The 21,176-nt window shown below is 34.8% G+C and overlaps 1 protein-coding gene across 1 annotated transcript; it reads right to left on the bottom strand.

Moving 5' to 3' along the window:
* Positions 1–7,448: 7,448 nt before the first annotated feature.
* On the bottom strand, positions 7,449–15,579 carry LOC124300699 (transcription factor SPT20 homolog). Its single transcript, XM_046755025.1, has 7 exons — positions 14,437–15,579; positions 14,007–14,275; positions 12,377–12,794; positions 11,095–11,601; positions 10,573–10,823; positions 9,806–10,050; positions 7,449–8,717 (listed from the first exon to the last, which is right to left on the bottom strand). Exons 1-7 carry the CDS (start codon positions 14,548–14,550, stop codon positions 8,398–8,400), a joined length of 2,124 nt encoding a protein of 707 aa, XP_046610981.1. The 5' UTR covers positions 14,551–15,579; the 3' UTR covers positions 7,449–8,397.
* Between the last annotated feature and the right edge of the window lie 5,597 nt (positions 15,580–21,176).

A 21,176-nucleotide genomic window follows, 5' to 3' on the forward strand; every position in this document is an offset into this window, starting at 1 on the left:
TGTTTTATGTATTTTAAAAACCTGGGAAAAGCTAAGAAAAACACTTATGCTCTTACATGCCATCATATTTTTTCAACCAAACAGAGAAGGCTCAAATTTTTCTCTTAATTTCTTTTTCTTATCTATTCTTACTTTGTCTTGAGTTGAACAAAAAGAAAAATTGTAAAAATCAAAGGTGATAGTAATCGTAGAGAAAAAAAATTCTGAATTGATGACATGGTAAAATCATGTACCAAGTGCTTATGGCTACCATTTTCTAATTTTTATACATTTAACATATTTATTTCGATGGGATGTTAGAGAGAAATTGTTTGCGTGATACAATTATGAAACATTAAGTATAAAATGTACGGTGAAAACCAAACGTAGAGTTAATGGATGGAAAGAAAGAGAAAAGTGACACGGCCGAGACTAAAGCCTACTAATACAAACGGACCCCAAAATTGTGTGCTAAAGTAGATCACTTGTGACATGGGTCGACTGCTTAGTAAGTAGGATATGACTCTTGGAATGGAGGTGAGTTCCTAAGTCGGGTCATATATGCAGATATTGTACTACCTATGCTAAGAGTCGTGGCTGACTGCCACTGAATATTTTGTAGCCCTTATGATGAAAATGATTCAGTTGGGTTTCCACTAAGCATTCATAAATTTGTTTGTTGCCTGGGACAATTGCTTTGATTTGGTAAGGTATAATCAGTTTGTTGAAAGAACATGAAAATTAGTTCTGTCATCCTATTGTGGATTCTGTGTGATTCTTTGTTAAATTTTGATTTTAATTATTTCGAATTGGTTTCTGTTTTTAGTGATTCAACAAAGTTCGTGGGAATGGGTACTTTAATCTTCTCAGTCACTTGAATGTGGAAAGATTCAAATAAGCAATTATAGCTTGGTAACGCATGGCTTCCACTTTTTGTTCTGACCTAGATAAGAGGAGAGGCAAGCAAGCCAGAATATTCTCAAACTTACTTTTCATAATTTATGGCGGGTAAAATACTCTCATTATTTGTTTTTTATTGAAGTGATTTACACTGAAGCTTGCAGATCAATTGAAAATAATTTTAGGATATCGGTATGCCTTGTGCAAAATGTTTCTTGTACAACGTGGCTTATGGAGCTAGTTATAAGTTTTACCTACTATACAATGAAAAACGGAATAAACTGAAAAAAAAAGAAGAGAACGGAGTAGCAAGACTACGAATTGAGTCAACCGTATGTCTATATTACTACACGTGTGCTATATCAAACCAGGCTCATATGCTTTGAATTAAATGATTTTCGTAATTACCTATTAATTATTATTAAACACACACCAACGAATAATAAAACGGTATATTTAAGTTATGGATAACTAAAACGAAAAAAACAAACTTTCATATAATACTGCATATGAGTCATTTGAAATGTTGACATGCAATTGAGCTTCATGGTTGACGATTGATTTGCAACTTCAGAGATAGGTAATACATGATGGCAGTATAATCTGGTATTTGTTTTTATCTTCAAATCTACCCATTTTCCTCTAATAGTGACGTCATTTTTTGCAAATTGCGAATCGTATTTTTGATCAGTTTCTTTGAACCCATTCCAGTCATCAAGAGATTTTGTCTATGCATTTTTTTACTAAACAGGTCTTAGCTTTTAAAAATAAATTTCGCCAAATACATACCGATCCAAATGGTGTCGAATATAATAATTGATGCAGGCTGCTTTATTAATTTATATTCATTATCTTTACGTGCACCGAGTTATGTGTTATGAGCTAGTGATAGTCTGTAACGCTCGAGCATGTAAATGTAGTAATTGTATCAAATTTGTTACATTTGTTAACCTCAACTATTTCATTTTTAGTTTAATAACGTAAGGATTTGACTGAAATATGAAATATTCATAATGGTTCCATAATTCATCATTTCAAATATTTACCATCAAAAATATCTATGCTCTGAAAATTTTACTTTTTTTGGACGAATTGATCATAAGTATCCTTTTGCCTTTGCATATACTAATGTGTTCGCAATAATTCCTCTGAAAAACACATTAGACTATACAAAGGACAATGAAATCGAATGGCATGTTGACATTCCAAATTTTGACTCATATGAAAAAAGTCTTCAAATCTAAGTAAACTTTATATTGAAATTTCGATTTCCTGTTCTGCTCTTAAGGATGAGTCGGTCCCCATAGTCTGAATCAAAAGAAAAGAAAAAACTATTAAAAAAATCTCCATCACTGTTACTTACGCCAATGATGATGAACACCACAAAACAACATGCATACTATGTAACAAAAATAAAAATAATAGTCATTACAATCAATCCTACCACCATACCCTTACAGGTATGTTTCCATAAACGATTAGTTTGTGCAGAGAGAAAGAGGGATGGGTATAAGCGTTTGCAGTCCACTTTGCACAGGTTGCATGAAAACTGCAGAAAACTGCCCAGATGTCATTTGACTGACAAAGAGAGTATCAGACTTCCGGATCAGACTCTACTTAAACTTCCAACGGCGATATATTGCCCTAAAATATTGAGCTTCTGATGTGTAATTTCCATCTATTGGGCCGTTATTCAATCCGGTTCAAATTGTTTATATTAGCAGTTTAGTGAGTGGAACGCCCTAATAACCAAACGCTGATGCATATTTTGCCTGAAATATTAATTTTCATTGTCCTCTCTAGATGTTTTTGTGACAGGGTCTCGCAGATTTAAATGTGAACAGTTATGTTATTTTTCCAGAGCCATAGTAAAGTATAAACTATGTATTTTCGACAACTTGGTATATTGTAAACCTAGCAAAGGGAAGCCAAATGAACGAAACTACAGATCAGGAGCGTCATATTTTAGGCCAAAGAAACCCCCTTGGGAGTTTCAGCAAAATTTGTGATCTGTAGGTTTGATACTCTCCTGATGAGATGCAATTCCAGCTTGTTGATTCGGTGTCTGAACGATGTGACCAGCCATGCAATTTTTTCAGGCTACTGGTTGGGTTGTTCTCAACTCGCTAGGCATTTGAATTTTGGCAACAACTCCTTTCGGTCGGATAGTAAAACAAGTAGATCTCAAGAAATTCAAGGGATACAATAATATCAACAAAAATTGACAAAATATTTATAGTTAGAACATTCAAAATGAATAAATTGTGATAATTGCAATCCGATTCTAATAGTATTGGGCTCATTTTTTACGCTGACCAGATTTTCACAAGTTATGTGAAGAACATTAAAGGAGTATAACATTGCAGTATAGTTCTAGCACCTAAATTTAATTATTGACGAATATTTATTGCATTATAATTACACCAACCTATTTTTAATCAATCAGGACATGACTATTTGCAAAATTTTCGGACCATTCATGTTGATCTCTAGCGAACAAAATAGAATCAAATAAAAAACATCAGGGTATAATTACTTTGAACATTATAATTATAAAACCTTTTCTTCAACTCAGTGATATTCAATATTAACTGGTATTCTACAAATTTACTTGGGGTCCTGTAACATAGTGAGAGTGGCTCGTTCATTTGAGAATGTTGTTTCTTGTATTTCTTATATTATATAGTTTCCTTCAGTTTTTTAATCGTTTAGTAATTGTTTTCAATATCGTTTTTATAATACTATATTAATGTTTTCTTACGACTGAACGATGATAAACAATAGAAATAAAATCAAGTGTTGCTCATATATACGAGTAATATTGTAAAGGGTGTTAGTAAATGGCATTGGCTGGCATACGTTTAAATTGGCTGTTTAACACTTGTTCCGGTACATAAATCTTGGACAAAATACATGGAGTACTTTTGGATAGTATTTCAAAGCCAACCATATCCGCTTCTTTGCGCTTCTAGTTTATCCGACCTTTGATTGACCGTGGCTCCGCGTTATCCAAAGCATCGAACTCATTCGAGCACTCCCCATTAACACTTGGATAAGCGCAAGCTTGCACTAAAGATTATTGTGTCGTGTTTTGACATTCATACCGGGATCTTAGAGCCCTTAGAGCATCATGCTCTAAGCCGGGACAATCTCTTGAAACTTGAAAATCAACTGCGCATGCGCCAAATAATTCAATCTCATTTGTCGGCGAAATCTTCCCGCAGCAATATTTTTGGCTACGATGCAGAAGGCCAACGTACACAAAATGTGTATATACGTTTGAATTTTCAAAGAGCATAAGCATTGAATTCCGACCGTTCTTTGAAGAATTAACTTTCCGACCCAATAACAAATACTTCCAAAACCTTTCCGAGTCACTACCTCAATTATTTAAGATTCTAACCTAAAAAATTCGTAACAGCTACATCGCCGCCAGAATCAGTTTGACATAAGTCCGTGGTTTGACAGCTAAAACTCGGGATGGCCAGCCTACACGACCGCCGATACAACTCACGCATGCGCAGTTAATCTTCGAGTTTCAAGGTATGTATTTTAATCATAGACATAGGTATAAGAATAGACCGCGGGAGCGTTGGCTGAGGATATATACCACGGCCCCCGTCGTGCTGTTTATCCGTTTGTAATATCCGACCGGAACGTCCGTATGTTTTATCGATTATCATTATTGTGTGTCACTTTTATCAACCAAACAAACTAGAAGTACGAGAAACTTGTAACCATAAGGTATTAAAACAACTGTCTATTTGGAATATCCCTAGATGGAAATAACTATGAAATTTACTAACCAAAGCCTAAAAACTATGTTACGAGATCTTCGCACTACAAAGAGCTATAATGTTATTATACATTATTATATATCATTATCATATTAACACCATAATTAACTAACACCATTATATCCAATTATTATATAACACTCAACAATACCATTTGCGCATTCGGAGCTGAGAGCTACACTATAAGCAACTTACGCCATACATAGCCTGGAGAAGAGAAGACTTTAAACCATAGATACATGTATAACCGATATAATGTAAAGATAGATGCACTGCTGCAATAATCCATAAAACCAGAGACTGCAAAACCTTCAAAACCGCGAATACCAATTATCCAGCATGAATTATACTTTCCTCCGTAACGCCGTATTGTAGGCAACGCATGCAGCGTTTTGAAGGTAATGCAGATCTCCAATGTGGAGCTATACAGAGCCCCGTCTCGAGAACACGTTGGGAAACTTGACGACGAAACGGTTGAAGGTAAATCAACTCACGGAATGATTCTGTAAGGCGCAACAACCAAACAGAATTACAATAAATGTATCAATACACTAACAATCAACCGTTTTAAGTGAACAAAGCTTGTACCAATTTTGAGGTAAAACGTAAGAAAACATATCCCTAGTGTTATAAACTATGATTTCATGAAGCTGGAGATCGAAAAAAAAAATATTTTTTCTTGAGGCAGTCTAATATTATACTATACATATATATACTATGTATATCAGTATATATACTATAATATATACTATATATACACTATGTATATATACTATATATACTATACATATACTATGTATATCCGTGACATATATAATATGCGTGCATATTATATAGAATGTAACTCGTTCGACTTTTAGAATCGTGATATCTCAGAAATGATAATTCTTAGGAAAAAAAGTAAGATAATTTTATGTTTTACAATTTTGGTCTGAGCTATTTTTTTGATAAAATCAACCGTTAATGAGAAAAATCGAAAAAACCGAAAATTTTGACCTTTGACCTTGAATAACTTTTTTAGCACACATGGTACTGACGGGGACTTTTTTGTTTTTCTTTATAATGGTAAACCCAAGGTCTCTACCAAAATTCAGCTCTGTCGGAATTATTGTGTTTCGATCACTATTTTCATGTCTAAATTGACCGGTCTATTTCGGCATACATAATATTTATTGTACGGAAATTTCTCAACTCTTCAGTTTCACGATGACAACGATATGTTACCAACGTTTTGCACGCGATAGGTGTCGGTTATGAAGAATTTCTCTTACCGACGTGTCAGGTGTTTGCTTGATAATACGTCAAACTGCTAATAACTGCCAAACCCGGCAAACTGTTACGAAAAATAATACAGGGTCATAAGTCTTTATACAGGGTGTCCCTAAATTGCCTCCCACGGACTAGCCAGCATAATACCTCGTTAAAATCCAACCGAGAATTTCTTTTCCGGAAGATCGTCCGACGCATAGTTTTTGAATTATAAGCGATAGCGCTAGGCCAATCAGAGTGCAACATTTCATCTAGATTTGCCGCCACGGAAATTGCTGTTTTGTTCGTCTGGGTGAATTATTATTATTTGTTTACGAATTAAATATCGGCACTTCCCCTCTTTCGCTGCTGTACCCCTTATGCTTGAGGATGCGCTTCTGTTTACACACACAAGTGTGCGCCCATGGGTGTGCGGCCGGCAGCGTGTGCCGCGGCAACAATACCGAGGTCAGCGCTCGAGAAGGGGTACAAGAGGGAGAGAGGGGAGGTGCCGATATTTAATTCGTAAACGAATAATAATAATTCATCCAGACGAACAAAACAGCAATATCCGTGGCGGTAAATCTAGATGAAATGGTGCACTCTGATTGGCCTAGCGCCATCGCTTATAATTCAAAAACTATGCGTCGGACGAGCTTCCGGAAAAGAAATTCTCGGTTGGATTTTAACGAGCTATCATGCTGGCTAGTCCGTGGGAGGCAATTTAGGGACACCCTGTATATTCTCAGTCAACGGTATATAGTCTTCAAAATTTAGGGCCGTATTCACAGTCGAGTCTTGAGAAAGATCTTAAGCTTGACTTGGATAAGACTTGCTTATTCATATAAGCTGATTTGAAGACTGCATGAATTCACAGTCAGAGAATTTAAATGGTATTAGTCAAATGAACTAGGTTGCTGCGTCTGGCTGCTCAACCCGTATTATTGGATACACACAGTCCTCTTTCAGACTTAAACCAAAACACGTATTAAGAATATATTACATTTTTCTTTGCCGTTATATTTTGCTGTCTGGTCACTTTATTTCGTTCAGGAACTCATTTTAGTTGCGTTGCAACCTTAGGTTTGCAACAATATGTATGAAATGGACAGTAGCAATTTACGGAAGTAGAGTTATTCAGAGTAAGATGGACATAGGTAAGAGGGGGCCCACAGTATAGTTTCTTGTGTACTTTATTGTTTTGGATTATATTGTAGGCCATCTCACCCGGAATTATCATAATTGACTGAGAAAAGTGTTTAGTTCATAGGAAAACTTCGGCCAATGAAATTTTAGAACTTTGATAGCATCTCGAATAGTGTTTTGTTATTTTAAAAACTCCAAAGTACATACTTTTATATCATCGTCAAGATAGATCAGTTGCTAAATTAAATGCTCTAATAAAGTATCCATTGAGCAAAATCCATAGCTCAAACTGTTCGAAAGTTGTGAACCTCGGTTCGATAGTCAATTTTATATACAAACATTTAGTGGCTAAACTATAATTTTACACCAAAAACTATATATTTTCGGAGAGAATTCAGTTCTCTCAAAATGTCATTTATTCCAATTTGCTTCGTACTAACGTCCAAGATATTAATTATATATTCGTATCAAAACAAATGGTTTTTTTTTATATTACAATTCATTACCCAATGGTACAATGAAGTTACTAAAATATTACATCTGCTACTGAGGAGTATCTCTACTACTATGATAATTCGTTATACAGTAAAACCAAGATTATCCGAAATTATCGGGATTGAGTTTAATTTGGATTAGCAAATGTTCGGATAAAAGCACAGTAATGTTAGACAGGATGATAAAAAATTGTGAATGGACTTCGTCTGATATTTTTTTCATAATAGCGGATTTATGTAATCTCAAATTTTGGGCCTTTGTCCAGTTAATGTAAACGCGGTTTGCAATCTACCTGAGTAAATCCAGCATCCGGACTGAAGTATGGATTTCATACATAACTTGTGCCCTTATCTACGACATTCAATGTGAAATTTTGGTCGATGGTGAATTTAAGAGTGGGAGAGGGGGAGGTGTATAACAAAATGGCTCAACGTAATATCTGAAGGACCCCAGTCTATGCGTACTAAGCGCCTAAAATCAATCACAATATATACATATATATGCTCCGAATATTTACTTATGCTTAAGTGAGGTTCTTATAACTAATTTATACTGATTTTTTTACTACACCTGTCGATTATGGTTTTCCCGATTGAAAATTGTTCACTGGGATATGGAAAAAGGGTTGACGATAATAAATATCGTGTTAAAGCTAATATTCACATCGTGGATGAACCAATTATTTTTTAAATTCGATGGCAGTAATAGATGAAGTTGTAAATGACAAGTAACGTAATGTATGTAGGATCAAAATATAAAAAGATAAATATGAATGCTAGTAATCTTGGTGATATTTGTGCACGTAATATACGCTTAGATTAGAATTTTGGCCCTAAAAGTTCCACATATACGGTTCGTAGTTTAATGGATCTGGCTGCTCAATATGATTTGTGTGGCTGTTGGTCCCAACCATACAAGGAGGATACGCAACAGCAGTGTTTCCCTGACTGGAAACTGGGGGTCCAACAATAGATTGAGCTAGTCTGCAATCCGATCTCTGCTGCATTAGGAGTTCCATAGGTTGCAAGGGTTGTGAACCTGGAGGAACTTGCGATTCTGCCATAGGCAGTTGCTGTGGATGTGATGATGGATGAGGTGCAGACATGTCTTCCACTGGATGCATAATGTTAGGGCCTGAAACATAATTTGCCACTAAGTGGCAATTTACAATATTGCATTACTCCATTTTAATTGGTAAGGAGACTTTAGCAAATATTGGTAACTGGTAATATGCGATGTGTTTTTGAGCAGTGATACTCAAGACAGTAATTAATTTGTACCCAACATTTTTTGTCTATATGGTCCGTAGTTTTCCTGAAAGAACGGTAAAAATTAAGGCAAGCTTTTTATGCTGAGAGTAAACGGTGAAATTTAGTATGATGAATAACCGACTCCGTATGCGCAAGATAATTCAATTCAATTTTCTGTTCGTGACAGATGTTCTGAAATAAAATTGTTCTGAAGAGGGCCCTCATCCGGGCTAAAACGGTAACACAAAAAAAGTTTTTTTTGTTTATGACCTTCATATCCAAGAATAATATTACTCATAATTCAACTCCATTGGTCAACAAGATCTTGCTGTGGCATATTTTGGTTGGTAAGGTCAGAGGAGCCAAGTTATTTGAACCAGGGTATGAGATATTAAACTCTCCCATGTTCACAGGCATATTGAAATTATGTTGCTATGATGACTCATACCAGCTATTACTGATCGTTCAAATAACAATAAGAATGCTCTAAGCCTTCCTGAATCCCTACATCAATTATTTAAAATCTGCTTAGCCCAAAAAATTCGCATAACCTACGTCAGGTACCAGGTGCTGGATTTGAAACTGAAGACCTTTTTCTATCTCCACTGCTGAAAACTTTCACCCTTAAAAATTTTCGCTATGATATCATGTATATTTTCATATCATATATTATATATTTTCAATAGAAATAGATAGTAGTCCAAATACATATGGTCAAAACAAGCATACCTAATAAAAATGTATTTTTAAAATTACCGTGCTTATACCTAAATTAACCTTGTTTTCAAATATTCTGTCGTCTTTTTAAACAGAGCTTCGAGTATTTAATGTGACCAGAATAAAGTTTTGTTTAAAGTACGATACTTTTTTTGGTATCTTCACTAATAAAAAAGTTATTGCATTTATTTTTAATATTTATACCTGTACGAAGATTTCTGACTTTGATTTTCTATAGAATGCTTAATTTGAAAAATGATGAGAAAAACTTACGTGGAGGCTCATGGAATTGCATGGTGTTCTGTTCAGTAATCATATTTGCTGGCGGGGGAATGATCTTCAATGGTGCTGGTTCTACTTTTTTCTTTCGAGAACCTCTTTTTATCGTCTCAGTAGTCGATTGTTTATATTTCTTATCACTAGAGGATTTTTTCTTTTTTTCACCAGGCAGTTTTGGTTTATTAGGGCGATTACCGCTTGGCTGCCATAAATGAACAGTATGCACTGCATTTCCCTCTCTGCGAAAAAACAATATGTTTCAATTACATAGATAAGGGTGTTTCAGATTAAAAATTTTTTCTATTTTTCTCCAGGCACATACAAAAAATGCTTGCTTCTCGTCTAAAAATAAGTCTCAAAAAGACTGGGCACTGTAAAACCAGTTCAGGGTGAAATGCTGATATAGAAGAATGTTGAAGGGGTGCTAATCTAGATTTTACATATTTAAAAAAAATTGTTTTCGCACACCATAAAACTGATATTACAGTGTTTTTGAGGCTTCCTTTTGGGATCAGAAGTAAGCATTTTTGCATGCGCCTGTAGAAAAACGGAAAATTTTTTAGATGCCAAACACCCTAATATAGTTACAATTAATTTCTATCAATTTCTTAAGGTAAATCCTCTATTAGGATTTCAAATTTTTAAGACTTGAAAGGTCAGATTATGAACTGTATTCAGCTTAACTTAAATACAGATTTTCGATTATTTGAATACTTTTCCAATTAATGAAATAAGGAACCATTTGAAATGGCATTGTTTACCCTTGTTTCTTTCCAAGTTTCCAACTGTGAATCCCAGCTTTGTGTAGCCGTTCTCTAATTGTATCGACACTACACCTCAAGCCTAATGCGGGTGCAACATACTTTGCTGCAGTCAAGGGGTGTTGAGTAGCCATTGCAATTATTGCTTCATCCTGTTCTTTCGTTGTTATACGTCGTCGGCCTTTGCGTTCTTTTGTTTGTACATTGCCTTCTTTGTGCCATCTTTCTAGCCATCGTTTTACTGTCCGTTCCTATTGGGTAGGAATATTCTATTTGATAAGTACTGTATAATTGTATAATTCACGAATAAAAATAATAATCTTAATAAGTATTATATTGACATACACAATCTTTCTAGGGTGCTTGTTTTCGAGTATGGATGCATCTTCATAAAAAAATGTACGCATTTTCAGACTTCAGCAAAATATACATACCCACGAATTATACTAATAATGAATGTTTAAAAGTTTTTGAATTATATTTGGAAAATCCTCATTCAATCTGTCATTAATAATAATTTACCGATCTGTTGATAGCCAATGCTATGGACAAGGTTGACAGTCCTGCTTCTGACATTCCGATCATTCGATTCCTGATTTCAACACTAGTTTCCAAAGTACCCTTTGCTTTGCCACCTTTTTTCTTTCTGTGCTTAAGAGATCTTTTATTATCTTTCTTCAGAGTATTTTCATTCAACTCTCCATCTTCGTCAGATGCATGACTATTGCTGATTGAATTACTTGAGTTTGAACAACTATCGATTCTCGAAATTTTTGCTTCTTGATGGGTAGGCAATAAATTGGTTTGAGACGCTTGCTGCTGTTGTTGGTTAAGTCCTTCTGATGGCTGCTGGGATTGTTGTTGATGCTGCTGTTGTGATTCAATGTTCTGATGGTGGGAATTCTGTTGTCTGGAATGTTCCTGAATCTGCTGTTCTTGCAGTTGGCGTTGTTGTTCTTGTTGAGTATGAAGTTCCTGTAGTTGTTGTTGTTGTTGAGGATGCTCATGAGTTACAGCATTGGGTTGTCCCTGTTGGCCAAAAATGAAATCTTAATAATTAAGTTTTGGTGAATTTTGAATTAAAAAAGTTACAAAGTGCCGGAAGAATTCCTATTCACTCGGCGAGTGTTCTAAAAATTTTCATCTGATTATTCAGTTATAGCTTTCAAACTAGAATTAAATAAAATTCTGGAACATTTCGTAACAGACGTTTACTTGTAAGATAAGAACAACCAAAAGCCAAGTGATCAAATCATTGGACAGCAAAGTTGCATTTAACCATTAATTTCCAATCAAAGACCACACTTTTTTTATATTAGAGTAACACACAATTTGCCAGAACTTGCTTCTTGTATGTGACTTTGTTGTCAAATGGTCTGAGTATTAAGCCTCTAGTACTCATTTAGCGTCCTACAAAATAGATAAACCTTTAGTTTTCTATTGTCTCACATCGCTTCGTAACTTTGTCAACAATACTTTCTTTACGTAAAAAAATCACATGTAAATGATTTCCTCGAAAAGTGCGCTAATTACAGATTACTAATTGCTATGTTTAGAATGAAATATATAGGGAAATTATAGTATTTGTCAAAGTACTAATAAAACGACACCTCAGACATTTCATTACTGTCATAATATCTGTAGTTCTTGAGCATGATTACTTATGTATGTTTAGTTGTATTGAAATAGCAGCTAGTAGTTTTACAAAAGATTGTCCAAGTCAATTCAATCGCCTCACTTAACCTGCAGTTGTCGATAAAATTTCAGTCACGAAAGATACTATGATAAAACATTAGTAACTAACTTGTGGATAATGATGGCTGCCTTGAACCAGATCCAGGGGCCAGTTCTGTGCAACATTGAGGCCAGGATGCTGGTAAATCGGTTGTTGAGCGAGGGTGAGACAGCTACTAAATGGTATTGGACTCGCCTGTATAGCCTGACTAGATATTTGTAAATTGTTATTTTGTGGTTGCTGAACATTTTGCTGTGACGGAAGTACAAATCCAGGTTGTATATTGGGTTGTCTCAAAGCCTCGGTTGGAGCGCCATCACCGATGTACAGATCTTTAGACTTGGTTTTCCTTGAAAGGGTTTTTCTTTTGTTTGCAGTTGTACCTTTTTTCTCTTTCCTTCTTTCTTTAGAAGACTTTTTCCTTCCTAACTGTGTACCAGTAGGCCGCCATACCGATTGTTGAATCACCACGCTATCCGCTTCACTGCTGGAAACATCGCAAGTGTACCAAGCGATGGAAAGCTATGTTAAAACCCAGAAATAGAGTACCATGGTAGTTATTTGCCGCATTTTCCAAATTATTATAGATTCTTCTGTGCAATGATTTCGTTAACTCAGTATCAAAACCATTTAAATTATAATATTCCATTCTTACTAATTGTTTACAGATGTGTATAAAAAGATAAATTTTCCAAAATACATTAATAATGTTGAGAGTTGTTTCAACTTGAGTTTAGCAATATACTTGGAACAGAATGTCAGTGATAAATGTATAATTAATATTTTATCACCATTTGAGCTTTTCATACAAAGGCCGCAACTGCCAAATTAACTTTAATTAAAGAAAATCCAACATTTTTTTCGGAATATACAGAGTAAGGACTGCTATATCAATTGAATATGAAATGGTATTTTTAGTAATAGTTGCAACATAAGAGCTTTCAAAAAAAGTGTGCATTAAAAGTCACTCATTTAATAGAAACTTTAGAAGTTTAAACAGTGTTAATAAAATTAAATAAAATGAAATCAATTCCTCTTCAACATGGGACGAAAATATAAATGGCAATGCAAAAAAAAGATGAGTATTAAGAATTTAAGAAATATTACATTTCTCAAGTGATAGCGTTTTTGTCTGGTTGCACTCAGTGTTAAGAGACGGTGCCTTGGCTTATCAGCCGTTTTATTGGTTTATAATTGGGAAGATTGCACTCAATGTTCAGTCAAATATGTATATATAGTCTAAAATGGAAAAGTATATTGTTTCGGCTAATAGTGATAAGAACAACAATCATTATACATAAAATTACTATATCCTTTTTAAAATAAGCCTTTGCTTCAGATAAAATACATAAATACTATTAAAAGTTTACCCAAACTTATAAAGCATGAGCATGGACTTGCACAAAAAATATGTATATAAATAAAATAATGTATATGCATTTAAATGTGTATCTGAGGAATTTTTAATTCACCAGTTTTTGAGTCAAGTGAACGTTGTAAATACACTTAGGTGTTTAGGACTTTAGGCTCTTTTATAGTATTCAGATAAACGGTTTCCACAAGACTATATTAAGAGTGCCAAGATTTTGTTCATCTTATAAGGATATCCTTTCAACATCGATTTCACAATTTCACTTCTTCGTCCAAATAGAAATACAATTAGGTTTAATAACGATAACAATAATCATTGTCTACCAACCCTAAAGGAATTCTTTGCATGTGTTTTCGTGAAGGGCTCCAATTGTGTATTCCAGCTTTATGAAGTCTTTCTCTGACAGTATCGACAGAACAGGACAATCCCAGTGCTGGTAGGACAGCTTTTGCTGCAGTTATGGGTGTCTGCGTAGCCAAACGAATGATCGCTTCATCCTGCTCAGAGGTCGTAGCTCTTTTGCGGCCACATCGTTCTCTCGTTTCAACAGTGCCTTCTTTATCAAAACGATTGAGCCACCTCTTGACAGTTCGTTGCTGGAGAAAAAAGTGACCCATGAAGGATTATCAAATTGAAAAATGATGGCAAAATATTGGTAAAATTTTTTTTTAGTGGTACAGAAGAGAAACAAAATTTTCACTTTGAGATCAACTGTCTTAAAGTCTCTTCTACAAAAGTTCGTATATGATATACTTACAGAACAGTTGACTGCCGCAGCTATTTCTCGAAGGCCCAAGCCAGCTTCGTACATCCCAACCATTCTATTTCTTAATTCTGGAGTAGTTTCGTGTACACCTCTTGTTTTCCCCATTTTAATGATGGATTTTGTATTTTACGTTTGCCGTAAGAAATTCAAACTAGAGTCCACCGTGACGTCACAAGGAAAATAAAACCACGTGACAAATGCCAGAATGTTTGTAATTTGGTTATTAATATGGTAATTACGTTCGTCGAATGGACGTTTTTATAATTATTTGGCTCGTTTAGAGTCCCATTCATGGTTCATATACAGCTCTAAGCATTCTACGTACTGATTCATCTTGCCGTCTGTAACCTTTTCATTCAGCAAATCAACGCTGTGTTCGCGTTTACTTCGTTCGGTGCATCGACAATTCCAGCCAGCCAAAGATAATCTCGTTGGTTAACTGACCATTGAACATTTCCTCCATTTTACGTTCTGTATAGCCTTGTCATGTGGACGTTTCACCCATTAATACCTCTCTTTATTACACTGGTCAATATTATTACAACAAATTTATGAAGAAGCACCATTTCTAGCGCAATGCAGCAGGTAGACGGTGAAAATTCTTCCTGTTAATATGATTTCAACTGCAGAGTCCCACAGAGTCCGTTGAAATACTTTTGTCCGCTATCTACCGGTTTTACCACCTCGTGTTCACCCAATATTTCCCTCTCACTCTCTCCCTCTCTCTCTTTTCTCTCTCTATTTCAACTCATTGCTTGCTCGCTCAAGCACTAGTTATTGTAAACACTATAAGCGATAAATCTATGTTTACTGAGTATACAGATTTAAATCATAGTCCGTTCCTTCCAAGGGTATTTCAATCACACCCAATCATCTTCGCACTGCTAAATTCTGCTCGACTTTGCAGCTTCAACACACCGTCAATAGCTATTTGAACGACTGTACCAGACTCGACAGGAGAAGTACAGTCAGTCTATGAGTGACAGAATAATCATAAATTCAATTTGAATGCAGCTTTCTTTCACAACTTTCAGAAATTGACATAATCGTTCCATTACTTCAGGTATGTCGAGTGTAAGATATACCATGAAATATCGTATCTATTCAATGATACGATATGACGACCGAATACCCTGGAGCAAGGTTATTCCGGGTTACGTCGGGAAAATTCGCGTACCTTCGCCGGAATTGTATTGACCCAGAATGCTTATGCCCTCCCCTCAGCTCGCTCGCCGGCATGTCGACATGCTTGCGGTAATTCATTCGCTATCATTGTAAGCTATTAGCAGACGCAAATTAACCGTAGGGCTGAAAAGGCTATAGCCTATATGGGCCTTCGAAATTTTGGACTTTTTAATTTTCAAATCCAAATTTTTCAACATTGAATTCTCAAATTTTTAAAATAGGAAGGCAACGAAAGTAGATGTGCCTAATTCAAACATCGGTATCGCAGTAAAATGTTACCTGAGGTTGACGGTCACAAATTGCAGTGGAGAGAAGTTATTCAGATTTGAATAATGTGACACATGATTTTGCCAATTTGAGAGAATGAAAAAATATGAAATATAAGTACTCAGCATCGCAATAATAATGTATTTCCTTGTGCAATACTATTTTATATGTGTACTAGAGTGTATCAAAAAAACCGACTATTTTTTTTTTTTTGGAGAACATTGAAAAATCTTCCGAGTGTCCCTCAAAAATGACCTCGGTAAAATATGAGCTCTTAATATTGATATTTAGAGGTGGCGATTCTCAATTTTCTATTTCCCGTTTAAATAACATGGGAAAAATTTTTTTAAAAATTTAGAATTTTATTGCTCGAAAACGATCAGTGTGAAGATATAAACAAAACATATTCTTGTAGGAAATTGACACTCTACAAAAAAGATCTGAATAAAGATTTGCATAAGGTAAGTCGTTTCGGAGTTATCAGGCCTCAAACATCGAACCGTTTGAAATAATGATGTTATTAATTTATAAATGCTACAAAACTGACTCATATCACTTAAATACACAATATTATTGATTTTAAAATTAAAACTATAGACTTCCAATGAAATGTTAATTAGTAAATTTCATTAATCAACGATATGAGTCAGTTTTGTAGCATTTATAAATTAATAACATCATTATTTCAAACGGTTCGATGTTTGAGGCCTGATAACTCCGAAACGACTTACCTTATGCAAATCTTTATTCAGATCTTTTTTGTAGAGCGTAAAATTTCCTACAAGAATATGTTTTGTTTATATCTTCACACTGATTCGTTTTCGAGCAATAAAATTCTAAATTTTTAAAAAAAATTTTCCCATGTTATTTAAACGGGAAATAGAAAATTGAGAATCGCCGCCTCTAAATATCAATATTAAGAGCTCATATTTTACCGAGGTCATTTTTGAGGGACACTCGGAAGATTTTTCAATGTTCTCCACAAAAAAAAAAATAGTCGGTTTTTTTGATACACTCTAATGTGTACTCAAACCTAACCCTCCGCCGGCCGTGTGGTTTTTTACTGACGTTGCCGGCCTACGTGTACAATAGGGTGATTCAAAAAAAAAAATTTTTTTTTTTTTTTTTCCAAACAGGTTCAAAAGTTTCATTTAGGTATACAAAGACACCAGTTAAAATTTTAGATTTTAATAATAATATTTAGGGGTGGCTCATCGCACTTTTCGATTTTCCATAAGAATAACATAGGAAAAATGTTGTTTGCTTCTTATAGTTTTTATAACTAGCTAAAGAAGCGTTGTAAAAAAAATCTAAAGACATATGTTTGTAGGAAATTGAATGCTCTACAAAAAAGGTCTCTTGTCAAAATTTCGTAAAACAAACTGTGTCAAAGTTACAGCCTGTCAAAAGTTGAGTTACTTATAATTTGACCTTTTTTGAATGTTATAGCGTAACTACCGGTCTTATAAAAAATTGTACATGAGTTTTTTTTGTGAAGCATACACTCGACTTTAAATAGATGATAAATGATAATTCATTTTTGCAACAATGAAAAAAAAACTATCTTTTACCATTAATAAAAAAAAAAAAATAATAAAACGAGAAAAACAATTTTAGAGCAGATTTCTGCTAAAAATTTTTTTAAAGTGTACGGTTTTTTTCGTTGTTGCAAAAATTAATTATCAGTTATTTAAAATTTTTTTTTTCTGAATCACCCTGATATATATACATATATACATTATAGATAGTTTTTTTTTCATTGTTGCAAAAATGAATTATCATTTATCATCTATTTAAAGTCGAGTGTATGCTTCACAAAAAAAACTCATGTACAATTTTTTATAAGACCGGTAGTTACGCTATAACATTCAAAAAAGGTCAAATTATAAGTAACTCAACTTTTGACAGGCTGTAACTTTGACACAGTTTGTTTTACGAAATTTCGACAAGAGACCTTTTTTGTAGAGCATTCAATTTCCTACAAACATATGTCTTTAGATTTTTTTTACAACGCTTCTTTAGCTAGTTATAAAAACTATAAGAAGCAAACAACATTTTTCCTATGTTATTCTTATGGAAAATCGAAAAGTGCGATGAGCCACCCCTAAATATTATTATTAAAATCTAAAATTTTAACTGGTGTCTTTGTATACCTAAATGAAACTTTTGAACCTGTTTGGAAAAAAAAAAAAAAAAATTTTTTTTTTCTGAATCACCCTAGTGTACAATTTCCACTTGGGCTGTATTTCCCTCACTTAGGGCTTTTCAAAAATTCAGGCGCATACTAAATATTCCAATAGTTTGCATTACGAAATTTTCAATTAGTCAATCAGTAGAAATTGTTAAACAATGCAAAATTCCCGAGACACCGATAAGTAAGAAAGTCAGGATAGAGGATATCGTTTATGTTGGCCGGCGGAGGATTAATTACATAAGAAAAATATTATCATCAAAATGTTTTTCTCAACCTTAGTCGGTTTAATTTTCTGTCACCGCTTGTTGAATTTCATCTATTACATCTTTTGCATCATTTGCAGGACCTACATTCGGCCTTTTTTTTAAGCAGCTTTAGGTACCTGCTCCTTTTAAGTTGTTTCTGATTGCTAGCGGAATTTGCTGACGTGGCAGTGCGGGATGACTTGGGCCATCCACGACCGCGTAGTAACGGAGCTGAAGGCTCATTCGTAACACTCGATATAATTGTTGAATTTTCAAAATAATGTATCAGGTTTATTAAAGTGGACGAGGAAAAACCTGGTACATCTATTTCAAGTAAAAACTATTTCAATATAAAGTATTTGTAACTTTAATCTTGACGAGAATCTTGTCGAAACTTCAGGGTAATCTTAGTATAGTTTCTAATTTGTTTTGGTTTCGTCTTGAAAATCAGGGGAAGACCAAGACGAGACCAAGTTCGATCTTCTTTTGTCCAGCACTATTGAGGACGGAATGACAACTTTGAGAAACGTGTAACCATGTTCTAGATCATATCAGCGAGTCGATGTTCACTACAATTTTGTGTTTGAATTAAAATTCGTGTTGCATTCTTTAAAATTTTTTAATGTAGATCAGATAAAAGTTTCGTGGATATATCATTAATATAGCCCTCTGAACTACTCAGGGCTCTTGTCAAAGCAATGTTGCTTTTAATGAATCCCAACTTTTTGCTGTAGAAAGGTTACTTTGAAGGTTAATTGGTTATACCCTAAGACTTCGAATTTTTCCATTTATGTTTTTTGTTCGTATCGAAAATTTATGGGCATGTCCACCGTGTATCGGTAAACCATCGGGGGCTAGAATTTTTCTGCTATTTTGGTATAATGTAGTACGTACTACTACACTGACAATAGTATGAAAAAATCAGAGCAATACATTGATTAATTTTTCAACTCATTGGAACAAATTTATTTTCGAATTTTAATCGTATCGCATGGCAGAAGCGACAATTCAGTTTTTGAAGTACGCTTCGCTATCAAAAACATAGACATAAAATATCATCCAAAAAGATATATTTTCACATTTATATAACCACTATCCCATATTTTTTCTTTTCCAATTTGATTTGATATTCAAATTTTTTATCGGTACATAATGAAAAGTTTACAATTAGGGCTTTTTGTTTCACTTATTGCATCTGTTAATATGTTAATACGGGATGATTAACACTTGTAGGCGGAAGTCTTATAGTTCGCGAAACTCTATGCCAAAAGTCCATTACTTGAAATACGTAAATACTTATCGTTACAAAACAAAAAGAATTTTTTTTCGTTAGTTTTTTACATTTTCTTTTGAGCTGCTGATTACTACGTTTCCAAAAATTGAAATATCAATTCTGGAACTGCAGAATCGTATTTCTAGCATTCTGATGATTCCTTATTATTATTTATGTACGATAGGTTGGGTAGGGTACTTCCATTTCATCCTCAAACTAGCATAAGGGCGAGGGAAGTTCACACAAAAGTGTTTTAGCTGGAAGCCTTAGGGTACTGAGAGGAGCATGAGAGTATCAATCCAAGGAGAGTTCTACTTACAGATTCCTGTTACCGACACTTACTGACATCCTCCCCAGACTCAAAACCTTCTCCGCGATGACATCATAGTCTGCCGTATCGACTTGAGGTCAAAATCGCGCAACCTTACCGACAATTGTATCAGTCGACGGTCAGAATTGCACTGCTTTACCGATAATTCTAATCGGTCAAGGGTCAAAATTGTGCTGCCCTTACCGAAAATCTTACCGACCGAAGGTCAAGGTCTCAATGTTGTGCCCGCCTGCCAACGGTCGAGGTTGCAGCGGGGGGCGTGAATGTTTTTACCAACTTGGATGTCGGTAACCGTTCCGCATTCTTTTCCCATGATAGGACTGCTGATGTATAACATCAACCACCTCACATTCCTTTCCCACGTTATCAACCATGCAACATTCCAAAATTATTGATTCTGAGGATTGTTTTCTACTCACTAGGATGGCGCTGATGTGTAACATCAACCACCTCAAATTCTTATCCCACGATAGGACTGCTGATGTGTAACATCAATCACCCCTCATTCGTTTCCCACGTTACCAACCACGCGACATTCCAAAATTATTGGTTCTGAGCATTGTTTTTTACCAACTTGGATGTCAGTACGTTATCATCAACGTGACATTCTTTTTGGCTTGTAACTGTAATGTGAACTCTACGATGAATTTTGGACGGGTTCAGTCAAGGCCAGAGTGCAAGGTCGACCGATAGCTGCGGTAGTATACATTTAGAGCTATGGATCTGCGGTGTTGGGTTACTATCGCTCTAGGAATGCAAAACATGACTCCGTTTGAGTACAGCTCGGTCAAGGATGGAGAGCAAGTTCGAATCTTACATAAGCTTCATATTGAAACAAAAAATCCCTCTTAAGAGCTAAGGTGAATGTGTGAAATTAATTCATGAATATCCTTTAAAAAATAGTTTTATTGAGTACAATTTTCAGGGTACAGTTGAAAATCACTTCACAACGATAGTACAGCAATTTTATTCAACAGTATCGTAACCAGGATGATATATTCACCAGGAATGCGTGACCGTTCTTGTAGATGTTTCTGCGCAGTAACAGAAGTCGTATACCCTCACCATCCGAACAGTATCGTGATTTTGTAGCCAGTTTTGAAGTAACAAAAGGTTTTGTGCTGCACAGATTGCGTTGGGTAATGTATGCACGTCATATCTTAGAGACACAGTTGAAGTTTTTTGCAAGGTTTGAAGTGACAGACAACCGAAGTCCAGTAAATTGATGATTTGTAC

This window comes from Neodiprion virginianus, chromosome 1, assembly GCF_021901495.1.
Source record: "Neodiprion virginianus isolate iyNeoVirg1 chromosome 1, iyNeoVirg1.1, whole genome shotgun sequence".
NCBI classification, from domain to species: domain Eukaryota; kingdom Metazoa; phylum Arthropoda; class Insecta; order Hymenoptera; family Diprionidae; genus Neodiprion; species Neodiprion virginianus.